Source organism: Aulostomus chinensis, chromosome 2 (assembly GCF_037954235.1).
Source record: "Aulostomus chinensis isolate RoL2024-O1b breed Wild chromosome 2, RoL_Achi_v1.0, whole genome shotgun sequence".
Lineage (NCBI taxonomy): Eukaryota > Metazoa > Chordata > Actinopteri > Syngnathiformes > Aulostomidae > Aulostomus > Aulostomus chinensis.
Genome location: NC_141321.1, coordinates 7,516,093 through 7,530,671, shown reverse-complemented (window position 1 = coordinate 7,530,671; position 14,579 = coordinate 7,516,093). Strand labels below are relative to the sequence as shown.

General features: G+C 46.4%; 1 protein-coding gene and 1 long non-coding RNA gene across 3 annotated transcripts; both read right to left on the bottom strand.

Moving 5' to 3' along the window:
- Nucleotides 1–4,372: 4,372 nt before the first annotated feature.
- On the bottom strand, nucleotides 4,373–9,489 carry LOC147268950 (ubiquitin carboxyl-terminal hydrolase 37-like). 2 transcript variants are annotated; one of them, XM_086225306.1, is made up of 11 exons: nucleotides 9,170–9,423; nucleotides 8,939–9,070; nucleotides 8,550–8,673; nucleotides 8,267–8,418; nucleotides 7,827–7,926; nucleotides 7,121–7,197; nucleotides 6,382–6,493; nucleotides 6,214–6,274; nucleotides 5,732–5,947; nucleotides 5,542–5,608; nucleotides 4,373–5,418 (listed from the first exon to the last, which is right to left on the bottom strand). In XM_086225306.1, exons 1-9 carry the CDS (start codon nucleotides 9,181–9,183, stop codon nucleotides 5,781–5,783), a joined length of 939 nt encoding a protein of 312 aa, XP_086081432.1. In that variant the 5' UTR covers nucleotides 9,184–9,423; the 3' UTR covers nucleotides 4,373–5,418; nucleotides 5,542–5,608; nucleotides 5,732–5,780. The 2 variants fall into 2 exon arrangements, with proteins under 2 accessions (XP_086081432.1, XP_086081422.1); XM_086225296.1 differs by having other exon boundaries at nucleotides 4,377–5,418; nucleotides 5,542–5,947; nucleotides 9,170–9,489.
- A 536-nt stretch (nucleotides 9,490–10,025) lies between these two features.
- Nucleotides 10,026–11,299, bottom strand: LOC147268949 (uncharacterized). The gene is made up of 2 exons (XR_015119344.1): nucleotides 10,363–11,299; nucleotides 10,026–10,102 (listed from the first exon to the last, which is right to left on the bottom strand). It is a non-coding gene; the product is annotated as an uncharacterized LOC147268949 (long non-coding RNA).
- Nucleotides 11,300–14,579: the final 3,280 nt, after the last annotated feature.

Sequence of the window (14,579 nt, the reverse complement as noted above, 5' to 3'; positions counted from 1 at the left end):
TAGCCCAGTGACAGAGTGAGCACGTGCACGAGATGGAACCCGCTCCCCATCGCACTCGCGGGCAAAGTACCCAGGCTGCTGACACCTGCGACATATGACAGAATTGTGTGACGTCCGACCTTGGGTCGGGGCGCCTGCAAGGAAGCTACGGTGCGGGTAAGCTGGTTAAGCTGCTCCTGTTGACTCTTTAAAAGGTCCATCAGTTCAGCTAAACCAGGACCCTGGGGGACAACCGCCGGGGCCGGGATAGAACGACTCTGAACACTAAGCTGCAACCCATGAGCGGACGGAAGAGAGCAGCTGCGCCCACGAGAACCCCCAGGAAGACCCTCCCTCTCCCATCTAATGGCCTCCCCACGCACCTCTAGAAGTGAAGCAGAGGGCTGGCGCCGAACCATTTGTTTTAGTTCACGTCGCAGAGAACTGTCAAGGACATGCTGTACGAACTGATCGCGCAGCAGAATTTCAGAGTTTGGCATCCCATCAGGAGCGCACTGCTTGACGCTCTGCATTAAAGCTAACAAAAACTCCTGTAGTGACTCACCTTCCTGTCACTGCCTCGCAAAGAAAGCCTGCTGCAGAGTGACATAGGACAGGGAATGGCTGTACAGCTCTTGCAAGATGGAAAAAATGAGAGCCGGGTCATCATGCTCTACACCTGGTTGAAACCTAATCTCCTCATGCGCTTCTCCCTCCAAATGCTCAATGATAAAGAGGGCCTGATCAGCAACAGAGAGGTGCCGGGCTCTCATGCATGCCTGTATCTCCTATATCCACTCAGCTACCCTGATACCTGACCTACCGTTAAAAACGGGACATCTGCGGTCCCTGGGAATAACTACCAGCCACTCCGTCACAATAGGAGGAGCCCCACTAGCTGTACCAGAGGACACTGACGCTGCCCCACCGAGGGCCGAATGAGATGCAGTATGCTCCTGGAGCAGCCGCTCATTGTCTGCCTTAAGCTGCAGCACAAGCTCCTTGAGCTGCTGGATTTCCTCTTCCATACCGACAACAAAACTACCACACCTAGACCTCCAATAGGAAAGGAAAAGATGATGATTTTGGGTAGGAAAAATGACTGTGGCGTTACTGCGGTTTTGGCTCTATCATAAAACCTGAATCAATGGTTAAGTACAAACAAAAATTAAAAATGGAAATCACGTCTCTGTCCTTTTTACTTGTGGGTCCTGCCGACAACGCCAGATGTGGCAAGGCGAGCGGTGGGGAACAGTTGCCGACAACGCCACCTGGGGGCTTTCACCCCAGGATATAAACAAAATTTCAAAATGACCAGGCTTCCATTTGAACAAAGGCACACAGTTCGAGAGATACCACAGGACAGGACCGTGATTTCCAATTATAAAAATACCTTTTATTAGAAAAATATTTTAAAATGAGCAACAGACTAAATGAATACCAATGGATATAATAAGGAGTGCAAGAGGAATTACCGAAAGGAAAAGGGGACAGGGCTGGGGCTTACCACGACAGCGGTAACTAAAAGGGGAGGGATCCAAAAAAACTACACTGCAAGGAGCAAGGAACCACCACCAGGGGGGACCGCTGCCGCTCTGGGCCCTCAACACCTGTCAAAGAAAAGAAAAGAACACCATTAAAAACATGAAATCAAGGCAACCCTCCCACATGAACCAAATATCACTACCACAAACAACCCGACAGAAACTATTTTAAATCAAAATGATCAAATGGGGAGCAAAAGGCAATAATAATAATAATAATAATAATAATAATAATAATGGATCTAAACAATAAATCAGATATAACCCACAAAAACTTAACAGTAATAATTCAAAGGAAGAAATAACAAATAAAGAAGGAATAAACTCAAGTAATTAAGGAAATGTCTGCCCCTCTAATTAAAACCAGTCTCCAAGGGGATGGCTCAGCGCCGATGAGGGTCGGGATGCCCTCTCTTGGCCCACGTTGAGGCTCTTATAAAGGCCGTAGTGCACGGCTTTAACCGCCGTTACTGGGAAAGGAGCCCGTTATGAGCCGAATCAGCAAGTATCAAGAGGAGAAGAGAAGAAGAAGAACCAAAACAGCAGCGAGGCTCACAGCGGCAATTGACGGCCGCGCACGGACAGCAGGATCGTGGCGTCAGACGAGAGGCAGGAGGCCCGCAGCCCAGACCACAGAAAGCGTACCACGCACACACCGGCCCAAGGGAGACAGCCCAGCTCCCGGTAACACCACACCGCTTTGTTTTGCAACCCGATCTGCTGACCAGCGAGACGCCACCATGCACGGCTGTCGGCTCCGTAAAGGAGGGAGAGGAAGCGGAAAAGGACGGAGAAGGGTCCGACCAGGTCTATTTATAGGTGACCACTCACTAATTGTCTGCCACACTGCCCCTCACGGTGGGGAGTGTAGCGCTATCCTGCCACACTCAGTTTATTTGTGTCAGCCTCCATGTTTGCACACTCCCTGTCTGCTAAGCACATCTGACTGTATGTCCTGCACTCCTGACTCTTCCCTTCCACACTCACCTGTCTGTCATTCTGCACTGACCCCAGCTCTTGTGACTCCAACCAAAGTGCTGACTGCGGGTCACTGATGCAGCCACGGCCGCTCTCTTCGATGTCAGACTGAAAACTCCAACTAAAGAAAAAAAAAGGCTCCATGTGTTTCAACATTCAGCTTAATCTTTCCTTTGAAGACTGAGTTGCATCAAGAATCTGCTAGTTCTTCTGTTCTCTGTGAGATTCCTGTGACCTCGCAACACAAACCAAACCTTTAGTCTTCTTTTATAAATCTGCTTTTGACTTTCGAGCTCCAGGAAAATGACACTGTAGTGATTCAAATTTGTTTTATTGTTCCCTTTAATATGCGCAGTCATTTCATTTCTGACTGTGCTGCTACTCACTCTCCAGGTTTCCAGCAAGCAGGGAGAGTCATGCGAGCAAGACCATCAGGAAGACGTAGGGCGTGTTGGCATTCTTGAGGGCCACATTTCTCACCAGGTTGACTGGATAGAAGTGACCCTCCTTGTACATTATGTGGTAGCAAACATTCTTACGGTTCTGCTTGAGCGTGGCGCAGGAACTGCTGAGCCTCAGCGTCAGACATGTAGAGCGCCGGGCTGATGGGTCCTTTCCAGTGCTTCCAGATGGCCTCCAGCATCTGCAGCCTGTAAGTGGCACAGAAAACAGCATGTGTTAGTGTGGTGGTGTGTATTGAGGGGTCCAGTGGAGCAGTGACCATGAAGGAGGCTTGGAAACTCAAAGCTTCTATTCTAGTTTATGCATGCATGAGAGAGAAGTTACAACACACTCATGGAGCATCAGAAGTTCTCTGTTGTTCTGAGAAACTGTCAGGTATTTATACATCTCTTCACATTTACTGGGAGGGGGCATGCAGATTGGGGTCAAACACAGGTGATGACCAAAAGTTGAAAAGAGTTCCTGGCCATTTGTGAGGTGGCTATTTAGGTTGGAGCCAAATGGTTCTAGTCTCTAGAACCAACAGAAACAACCATCAATCTGTCACCCAGAAGCCACAAAATCCGTTGGGTTTTTTTTTTAGACTTTTACAACCAGACCACATAGTGTACATGTTGGCACCTGTGGTTTGTCCTTCCACATACATTTTACACTTTTATGGAGAAGCACAGAGACTAACGGTCTAAAACAGTTAAAGCAGGTTATATACAGTATTTCTTATGAACTACACAGTTCATAGGCATTATACATTACCAGGGGCTCATGACTTGTTAACTCACATCTAATGAAAAGAACAGAATACATAAACATCCATCCATTTTCTTCACACGGGGGGTGGAGCCTATTCCAGCAGCCTTCAGGTGAGAGGTAGGGTTCACCCTGGACAGGTCACCTGTCCATCACAGGGCCAACACACAGAGAAAGACAACCATTCACACTCACAGCCACACAGACCTGCCGGGCACAATTTTACATGAAATGTGCTGAATGGACCTTCAGTTCTGACAGTTTTTTGTTGCACAACAATCATGCAATGAAGCTCCAAATTTAAATGACTATGAATAAAACAATAAATTGTCAAAGCAATAAATTTCCATCCATCCATTTTCCTCCATTTATTCCTGTTAAGGGTCCGGGGGGGGGGGGGGGGTGGAGCCTATCCCAGCTGTCTTCAGGTGAGAGGCAGGGTTCACCCTGGACAAGTCTCTAGTCCATCACAGGGCCAACACATAGAGACAGACAACCATTCACACTCACAGTCACACCTACAGTCAATTTAGAGTATCAATCAGCCTCGTCCCCTCTTGCTGTCTTTGGACTGTGGGAGGAAGCTGGAGTACCAGAGAGAACCCACACAGGAACAGTGAGAACATGCAGACTCCACACAGAAAGATCCTGTGCTGGAGCCGGGACTGGAACCCGGGACCTTCTTGCTGTGAGGCCACAGTGCTGACCACTGCACCACCGTGCTGCCATATGATGCATTACATCCTCAAATTTCTATGTTACTTCAAATTGCTTAATCTTCATCAGTGAATGCAAGCAATCAGTTGAATATGATCTCCTGTTCATTAAAAAGTGCTTTAGATACCAAAATAAATATCCCAACATTCAATCGACAGATTAAGAACCAAAATAAATGCATTTTGTATTCTCTTATGTTTTGCTCAGTCTCATCCTGTTGAAGTCCATTTCTATCAGCATCAAATCACAACAGGAGTTCTCTCCTGACACTTTACGAGTTGAGAAGTTCTCGCCCCTCTCTCTCTTCTTCTGCTCAGTCTGGTTTGCGGAGCGTTCCTCCTCTCCCTCTCCTCCCTGCCTTTGTGCGATCACCAGTCCATGTATTGCTATTGCTTTCTCCCTTGTGTTGCTCTGAGACGGGGTCCTTGTGGAGTCAAAAGACTTATCATTTCTGCTTGGAGAAAGAAATATTGTTCTACTTAAGTTATGTGTTTAACTGTGTAAGAGGGAGGTCTGCCCACTGGTGTTGTCCTCGCTGTTCTGCTTGATCATCTCACAGGCACCCTCTCAGTCAGTGCAGGCTCACACACACCCTCCTAAAGAACCCTCTGCTAGGATCTGCTCCAGCTTGGTCAGAGGCTTTATCAGTCCTTCTAAACAAGAAGGTTCTGGGATCATTGTCTGGACAAAGTCAAATTCAAGTATTGAAATTTTGAGTACTGGCATAAGGACTTAGTGTCGCACCTGTAACGAAGAGCCCTTCGTTACGATAGGAATGTAGAAAGGTTGCACCGGGGTTGTTTTGAACAGTATTTCACAATTCGCACAATATTGAATTTTGCACAGTAAGTTACAGAGCGGATTTGCACACCGCTACCTATCCAGCTTGCGGCATCTTTATTTATTGATTATGCATATTTATTGAATCATTTAACCATACATTGGTGGCGGTGGTCCTCAGGCAGATGCGGCTGCGCCGGCGTCGCTCCACCTATCAGAAGGGAGATGTGACAATGAGGATTGGAGGCATCGAGCAGCGGAAGGAGGTTTCGTGGTGCCAAAGTTCCGCAGGGTAGAGAGCAATAGGGTGCCAGTGTTTGATAGTGCCACTCACCTTTCTGTTGTGTCCTCCAGGTGTCTGGGTCCAAAAGAATCCGGCCGGGTACCGTCACCAGGTAAACCTTCCGGGAGAGACCACGGTCAGACTTGAGAGGGGGGTGTTGTTGCTTGAATGAACTGGTGGGGGTAAGGGGGGAATACTATCAAGGGGGTACATCAGGCGCCAGAAGAATTGCTGGACTTGCCTCTCTCTGGTCATTCCATGCCACCTCCACCGCAAAGAGGGTCGACTGTTCACAGCACCGTTCTTTCATAGAATAAAATGTAAGCAGTCTCCTCATGCAACGTACAGATGCAGTCCCCAGGTGCCACGCTGACCTCTTCGTCATTGAAAGTCAGCCAGGTGTTGGGGTAGCTGCCAAGGTGGATGTCTGGGCAGTGAACGTGACTCATGTAGTGTCCTGAGACGAGAGGAGTTACTGTTAGATCAGCTGTTTGAACATCCAGGTTTGACAGGTAGAAGCAGTTTGAGAAATCAGAATGAGAGAACTGCCAAAAACCTGTAAATGTCAGCAATTCTTGACAACTGTCACACTAAAGTGATCTATTTAAGTTTGAATATTATACGTAAGAAATTACACGTAACCTTTCAGTTCCTTCAGCAGAATAAAGGTAAAAAGGGATTTGAACTGGGTTAATTCAGTGGGTGTCTGAGTGATTGTTTTACCTGAATCCCCAGTTTCGCCGAAGTGGCTGATGATGCTCCTTAAATGGTACTGAGAGGCTCCCTGAGAAGGAACATGATTAAAAAGTTAGAAGCACACTCAGCAAACGTCAAAACACAAACCGACACACTACGCGTGTTGTAGCTGAACTCAGGTGAGCCATTTCTTACCTGGCTGGAGGGCACCATCAGAGTACTGTGCAGCTCCACTGGATCGCAGATCTTCTCCATACAGAAGTAGTGCTTATTGTAGCGGTAACGCTTGAGATGAAGCATCAGCATTCTGCAGAAGGAGAATGTGAGAAAAGATGTAAGATGGGGGCGGCACGGTGGTGCAGTGGTCAGCGCTGTGGCCTCACAGCAAGAAGGTTCCAGGTTCCAGTCCCGGCTCCAGCACAGGATCTTTCTGTGTGAGTCTCCATGTTCTCCCTGTTCCTGTGTGGGTTCTCTCTGGTACTCCAGCTTCCTCCCACAGTCCAAAGACATCAAGAGGGGACGAGGCTGATTGATACTCTAAATTGACCGTAGGTGTGACTGTGAATGTGAATGGTTGTCTGTCTCTATGTGTTGGCCCTGTGATGGACTGGTGACCTGTCCAGGGTGAACCCCGCCTCTTGCCCGTAGTTGCTGGGATAGGCTCCACCCCCCACGACCCTTAACGGGAATAAGCGCAAGACAATTGATGGATGTGAGCTGGAGTATTTTTGATGAATTATTTCAACACGATGGTCATCAGAATTGTTGAGGTCAGTTCACTGACGTTTCAACCTTCGGTCACCAATGAACCTCAATTCAGTCGAACTTAATTTACATTAGGAGGCAACTAAGTATGAAATAAATTCCGTCTGAGTGATGGAAAACCAAAAAAACAAGCAAATTTGGGAGTGCATGTCAATGGATGGGTGCATACTTGGGCAGGCTCTCAAAGTGGCACCGGTTGGTGGACATCTGAAACCCACATTTGCAAGTGCGTTCCAGATCTTCATCCTGTCACAGAGAGAAAACATACAATGAGTGACACACTAGAACGGTGCTCCTCAACAGGACAGCCACCTCTCTGTGGCCCCCGAACTGTTATTCCTTCACTGTGTGTTTTGGTTGGGACAGCACATCAAGGCAGGGTGGCCGTAGGGAGGTTTGGAAGGTTTTACTGAGTGGCCGGTCAGGCCGGAACTCCAAGTTTATATCACAACTCTGCCCGCGCAGCCACATCACCTTGTGGCTCTTTGTGTAGATTTAAAAAGAGAAGTGTTCTTAACCCCTCCTGACATATTGTTTTGGATTCATGACAGGGGTCATGTTTTGTTTTATTCAACTATTTATTTTAAGTTATGTCAAAATGGAAATGACATTGTCATGTAGTTCATTTCATATTTTTGTTGTTGTTTTGTGTGACAAGGGCATTTTGTTTTGAATATTACAGTGTGATTGCATGCGGCCTGACCGACCTCAATAAATGGACCTTTCACTCGCTGAAGAAAATTGTTTGTCTTTAAGATTTGTATTTGAGTGCGCCTGCACAAGAAAATAAAACCGCTATACACAGAAATCTGTGTGTGTGTGTGTGTGTGTTTGTGATGAGATGATGTCACTAAGGGGCGACAGGTGCATCTTACCTTCAGTTGATTGTACAGCATTTGCTGGACCGAAGCTCCAGGCTCCAGAGACAGAGAGAGATCAGTGAAGTCCTCGTCTCGATGCGACTGGGCTCCGCATCTGCACAGTCAAGGAAGACAAACATTGCATTGTGACCAGTTCACATCTGAGTGATGCACCGGACCTCATTTAGTCCGGTTCATTGAGAATCACTCTGGCGTTGTACTGAGATCTGCTAGTTTCAATAAAAACAATCAGTCTAAACAATCTTTCTAAGCTGAGCAACGGCGCATTGAAATGTTACGACAGGGTGTTTGGCTTGTCACAGGTTAAAGTCCAGCAAAAATGCTTTGATACTGCATTCATTGTGTCAAATGAATGGTGAATTATGAGTAGCTGCGGTTTGCTGCCACCTGCTGTGTGTGCGTGCGTGCGTGCGTGTGAGTGTGTGTACACTCACTTCTTGCAGGTCCTGGTGCTCCTCATTGTGAACATCATGTGTTCTTTTACAGGGCACCTGTATCTCCTTCCTTTACCGGCGGCTACATGCTGCAGAGTTGGTGCCAACGTTTGGACCTGGTTCAGGATTTCATTCAGGAACTCATAAGCATCCTGAACACACACAGATATCAAGGGCTTAAATTTATTGAGGAAGAAATACATGGGCCTATATTCACAAAAATCCAAAGAGTCAAAAGAGGTCCTTAATTGTTGGAGAACTTAGTGGTCAGATGAACACTTACCTTTTGCTCTGAGTCCTCAAACTCTGGAGCATTCATGGAGAGGATGTTCTTGAATAAAGACAGGTGGTGTAATTTCTTGTATGGATCATCAGAGCAGTGGACCCTCACAATGTCCATGAGGCAACTGTAAAGGGAGCAAAACAAATCATTCAAGAACACTTTTGCGAAATGAAGCACCTTAGTAGGAAGTTCAACATGGCCCTGTTCTGGGACCTCCTTGCCCTCCCATGTGCACACATGGATAGCAAAAGGCAGGGAGAGCAGCAGAATTAGCAGTTAACAACTCCATCGACTGCAGAAAGAATCTTCAACAATGAAAAAGTTGGGTTTTCAGAACCGCGCACGCGCGCGCGTGTGTGTGTGTGTGTGTGCGCACATGGCTGCCATACCTGAGTAGTTGAGCTTCAGGGACTGAAACCCATACATCCTCCTGGCCCTGCACATCAGTGATGAAGTCCTCCAGTGCAATCAGGCTCTGGAGGCTGGAGTTCATGTAGCAGTTATTGCCAGGGTTTGGAAACCTGAAAAACAAATGGACAAATTGATTCACATGAAATGAAATTAATTCTGGGTTATTTTTTTATTTTGCTCCTTGAGTGTTTTTGAGCAGATTTACTAACCCACGCCATTCCATCAGTGGGAAATTTACACACTGGAGCCCGGCATCCCATTGAAGGCTGTCTTGTTCAGTTTTTTCCTGTGGAAAAATAAAAATTGTTATCTATTTTTTTTGTGTTTTCAAAGGAAAAAATAAATCTTGGGAATCGCATAAATGAGTCTGAGGTCCGTCAAACACACCACTACTGGTGGCCCCTGGTCTTCCTCCTCCAACTCAACCCCTGTAGTTGAGGTCCTGGTGGCAGCAGCGTCTCTGCTGGGAAAACACAAACAAATGTCAACTTGTGTTTGTCATGCAGCAGGTTTGGTGACAAGAGAAGAGTTAGCTGAATGACTAGTCAACTGACAGAACATCAAATACACTGAGTAAATGAACTCTGTTTGTGTGTGTGTGTGTGTGTGTGTGTGTGTGTGTGTGTGTGTGCGCGTGCGCACGCATGGCTGCCATACCTGAGCAGTTGAGTCTCAGGGACTGAAACCCAGACATCCTCCTGGCCCTGCACATCAGAGATGAAGTCCTCCAGTGCAATCAGGCTCTGGAGGCTGGAGTTCATGTCGCAGTTATTGCCTGGGTTTGGAAACCTGAAAAACAAATAGACAAATTGATTCACATGAAAAGAAATTAATTCTGGGTTATTTTTTTATTTTGCTCCTTGAGTGTTTTTGAGCAAATTTACTAACCCACGCCATTCCATCAGCTGGAAATTTACATATTGGAGCCCGGCATCCCATGGAAGGCTGTCTTGTTCAGTTTTTTCCTGCGGAAAAATAAAAGTTGTTATATTTTTTTTTTGTGTTTCCAAAGGAAAAAATAAATCTTGGGAATCGCATAAATGAGTCTGAGGTCCGTCAAACCCACCACTACTGGTGGCCCCTGGTCTTCCTCCTCCAACTCAACCCCTGTAGTTGAGGTCCTGGTGGCAGCAGCGTCTCTGCTGGGAAAACACAAACAAATGTCAACTTGTGTTTGTCATGCAGCAGGTTTGGTTACAAGAGAAGAGTTAGCTGAATGACTAGTCAACTGACAGAACATCAAATACACTGAGTAAATGAACTGTGTGTGTGTGTGTGTGTGTGTGTGTGTGTGTGAGAGAGTGTGTGTGTGTGTGAGAGAGAGAGTGTGTGTGTGTGAGAGAGAGTGTGTGTCGGGAGGGAGGGGAGCTTCACTATCAGGCCTGTCGGTAGAGTTCCTTACCTCAGTTGTCGGCAGGGACTCTCGTCAACTTTAAGCGTTTCCTGCGGAGGCACAAACATTCTCTTTGGTTTACAAAAGTGGAAAAATAAAGTTTGCAGAGATCCATCCATCCATCGTCATCTTCCGCTTATTCCTACACATTAAGGGTCGCGGGGGGGCTGGAGCCTATCCCAGCGTCAATGGGCGAGAGGCGGGGTACACCCTGGACAGGTCGCCAGTCCATCGCAGGGCCAACATGGAGAAACGAACAACCATTCACGCTCACATTCAGACCTACGGTCAATTTAGAGTATCCAATTAGCCTAGTCCCCAAATTGCATGTCCTTGGACGGTGGGAGGAAGCCAGAATACCCAGAGAGAACCCACGCAGGCACAGGGAGAACATGCAAACTCCACACAGAAAGATCCCGTGCTCGAGCCAGGACTCAAACCCGGAACCTTCTTGCTGTGAGGCCACAGTGCTAACCACTGAACCACCGTGCAGCCCTGTTTGCAGAGATTTCAAATGAATTTAATGTGAGGCCTGGCAAACTTACCGCTGGTGGACCACAGACTTCCTGCATCAAGGAAGCACCACTCTCTGCTCTAGCTATTGAGGGAGAGGTGGCACAATCTCCTGCCGCATTGATTCTGGGGATGAAAACAACCGTTGTCATTGTCAGTAAACCAACAGAACATCAAATGCCTCATGGTAGGTTTCCTCACCTCTGACGCAGGTCAGACTCATGTGCTACTTTAAATTTTTTCTGTGGAGAGACATGTTAAAATCGATTTTTGTTGTTGTTTTTTTACGATTTTGAACAATGAAACTGGCAAAGAATAGAAATGAGTTCGGTGTGAGACGTGTCCAACGTACTGCTGGTGGCTCGCAGTCTTCGTCGTCCCAGGGAAACTTCCTTTTCACAGACTCTCTCACGGTCCTGTTCGTCAAATCCACTTGGCTAATAAACACAATCAAACGTTCATCGTTAACTGATGTTTGCCACAAAACAGGCTTCATTACAAGAGCAAAAGTCAAGTTCAGTCAACCGACAGAACATCAAATGCCTCATGGTAGGTTTCCTCACCTCTGATGCAGGTCAGACTCATGTGCTACTTTAAATTTTTTCTGTGGAGAGACATATGTTAAAATTGGTTTTTGTTGGGATTTTTCCAATTTTGAACAATGAAACTGGCAAAGAATAGAAATGAGTTCGGTGTGAGACGTGTCCAACGTACTGCTGGTGGCTCGCAGTCTTCGTCGTCCCAGGGAAACTTCCTTTTCACAGACCCTCTAACTGTCCTGTTGGTCAAATCCACTTGGCTAATAAACACAATCAAACGTTCATCGTTAACTGATGTTTGCCACAAAACAGGCTTCATTACAAGAGCGAAAGTCGGTTCAGTAAACTGACAGAAAATCAAATGCTTCATGGTAGGTTTCCTCACCTCTGACGCAGGTCAGACTCATGTGCTACTTTAAATTTTTTCTGTGGAGAGACATATGTTAAAATTGGTTTTTGTTGGGATTTTTCCAATTTTGAACAATGAAACTGGCAAAGAATAGAAATGAGTTCAGTGTGAGACGTGTCCAACGTACTGCTGGTGGCTCGCAGTCTTCGTCGTCCCAGGGAAACTTCCTTTTCACATACCCTCTCACGGTCCTGTTAGTCAAATCCACTCGGCTAATAAGGACAATCAAACGTTCATCGTTAACTGATGTTTGCCACAAAACAGGCTTCATTACAAGAACGAAAGTCGTTTCAGTCAACCGACAGAACATCAAATGCCTCATGGTAGGTTTCCTCACCTCTGATGCAGGTCAGACTCATGTGCTACTTTAACTTTTTTCTGTGGAGAGACATATTTTAAAATTGGTTTTTGTTGTTGTTTTCCGATTTTGAACAATGAAACTGGCAAGGAATAGAAATGAGTTTGGTGTGAGACGTGTCCAACGTACTGCTGGTGGCTCGCAGTCTTCATCGTCCCAGGGAAACTTCCTTTTCAAGGACCCTCTCACGGTCCTGTTGGTCAAATCCACTTGGCTAATAAACACAATCAAACGTTCATCGTTAACTGATGTTTGCCACAAAAAAAGGCTTCATTACAAGAGCGAAAGTCGGTTCAGTAAACCGACAGAAAATCAAATGCCTCATGGTAGGTTTCCTCACCTCTGATGCAGGTCAGACTCATGTGCTACTTTAAATTTTTTCTGTGGAGAGACATATTTTAAAATTGGTTTTTGTTGGGATTTTTCCAATTTTGAACACTGAAACTGGCAAAGAATAGAAATGAGTTCGGTGTGAGACGTGTCCAACGTACTGCTGGTGGCTCGCAGTCTTCGTCGTCCCAGGGAAACTTCCTTTTCACAGACCCTCTCACGGTCCTGTTGGTCAAATCCACTTGGCTAATAAACACAATCAAACGTTCATCGTTAACTGATGTTTGCCACAAAACAGGCTTCATTACAAGAGCAAAAGTCGGTTCAGTCAACCGACAGAACATCAAATGCCTCATGGTAGGTTTCCTCACCTCTGATGCAGGTCAGACTCATGTGCCATTCAAGGTTTGTTTGTTTCTCCTGTGGAGAGATGTGCTTTATATTTCTACGTTTCAAAAGCTGGTAAATAAAACACGCAAAGAATATGAATGAGTTGAATGTGAGGCGTGTACTACTGAACATACAACTTAGCCTTCCTTCTCAGGGACAACCTGACGGTCAAATCTCCTCTGTTAATAAACTCGAGCAATTTTCATTGTTGTTTGCTTGAACAGGCTTTCATACAAGAGCTTCACTGAGAGGTTGGTCAGCTGTAAGAAGATCAATGCATCATCCTAATCAGAACTGCTGTCATCTTGACTGACTCCAGTCATCACAGATAAAGATGACAGAAGATGAGCGGTCCCCTGAAAGTGCCTGATGACAGCAGCCCTCCAACTGTTGATGCTGGACAACCATGCAATGAAACCTCACTCACCCACCCACCCCCATGCGAATAAAGGCTTTGTTCTTTGGAATGATTTTTTTCCCCCCTTCTTCATCACATCACAAAATATTCTAGAGGTCCAAATGTTCAAAGACAATGGTGGTGGAGGGCCATGATTAGCACTTTACATTGCAGCTTGGTAAAAATATGGTAATAGTATGGTAATGGACAGGTGTTCATGAGGTCTTATTTAAACAATACACCACATTTCTTTTCTTTCTTCTGCTCAAGATGGCGGCGCGCACGGACGCAGCGGCTCCAGGCTCTGCACTACCCTGCACCCTTGTGTGTTTTCTATGTCTTTTTCATCTTCTCTGGATACACCCATGCAACGGAAACCCCATTTACAGCCGCCAGGACCTGATAGGGATCGGATTTAGGGCAGAAACTGAAGTCACAAACGCCTTTTCACGGTCCCTCAAGAGATAGCGAGATCGGCGGGAGCCCCTTGGATTGTTGTCGGTACCGGCAAGCGGCGGAGACGGCGAATGAAGAGGAAGCAGAAACGCGGATGGCTGACTCGTCACATGGGCAAACACTTGTCACACAGTTCTACAATCTTGTCACACAGTTCTACAATTAGCAATCAGAGCTTTAGCATGAAAGGGCAACAGGTGAGCACTTCTATTTTGGAGCAATGGATGCCAACAGAGGCAGAGCCAGAGGAGTGGGAGTCGGAGGGGGAGGACATGGATGAGGATGAGGAAGACCAAGGACTGTAATTTCAGATGAGATCTGAGCCACTTTGGTTGCCCGTGTGGTCAACCATGGTCTAACATGGTTGACCACACGGGCAAAGAGGACAGCCAAATTTGAGCAGGTACACTGTGGCATCCATCATCCGGACTTTCCGAAATGAGAATAGGTAAGAACATCGCAATGTGTGCAGCGATTTCCCACCACGGCATCATCCACCACCATGCTACCCTCGGCCCCTATAACACTGCCCCTCTGATCACATTCCTGGACACTCTACACACCACACTCCAGATGAGTTAGATGACCCAGAGCAGCTCAGGTACATTGTCTTTGGGATAATGTAAGTTTCCAAGGAGCTGCTCTGATTCCGAACTGGTTCACTGCCCACCCACGCTTTTTAGTTGTTTATTTTCCTCCATATTCTCCATTCCTCAATCCGACTTTTTTTTGCCTGTAGATGGAAGGTGTATGACCAGTAAGCACAAACATGTATAACCCTTCGCCAAGCTATGGAAGATGCATCTGGAGATATAACACTTGATTCTTTTCATG

What these genes read in the sequence shown, in the direction of transcription:
- LOC147268950 (XM_086225296.1), bottom strand. An exon ending in TTGAGGACTCAGAGCAAAAG is followed by an intron (nt 8,419 to 8,549) that starts GTAAGTGTTCAT and finishes GTGTGTGTTCAG; the next exon opens with GATGCTTATGAGTTCCTGAA. An exon ending in CACTTTGAGAGCCTGCCCAA is followed by an intron (nt 6,494 to 7,120) that starts GTATGCACCCAT and finishes CTCCTTCTGCAG; the next exon opens with AATGCTGATGCTTCATCTCA.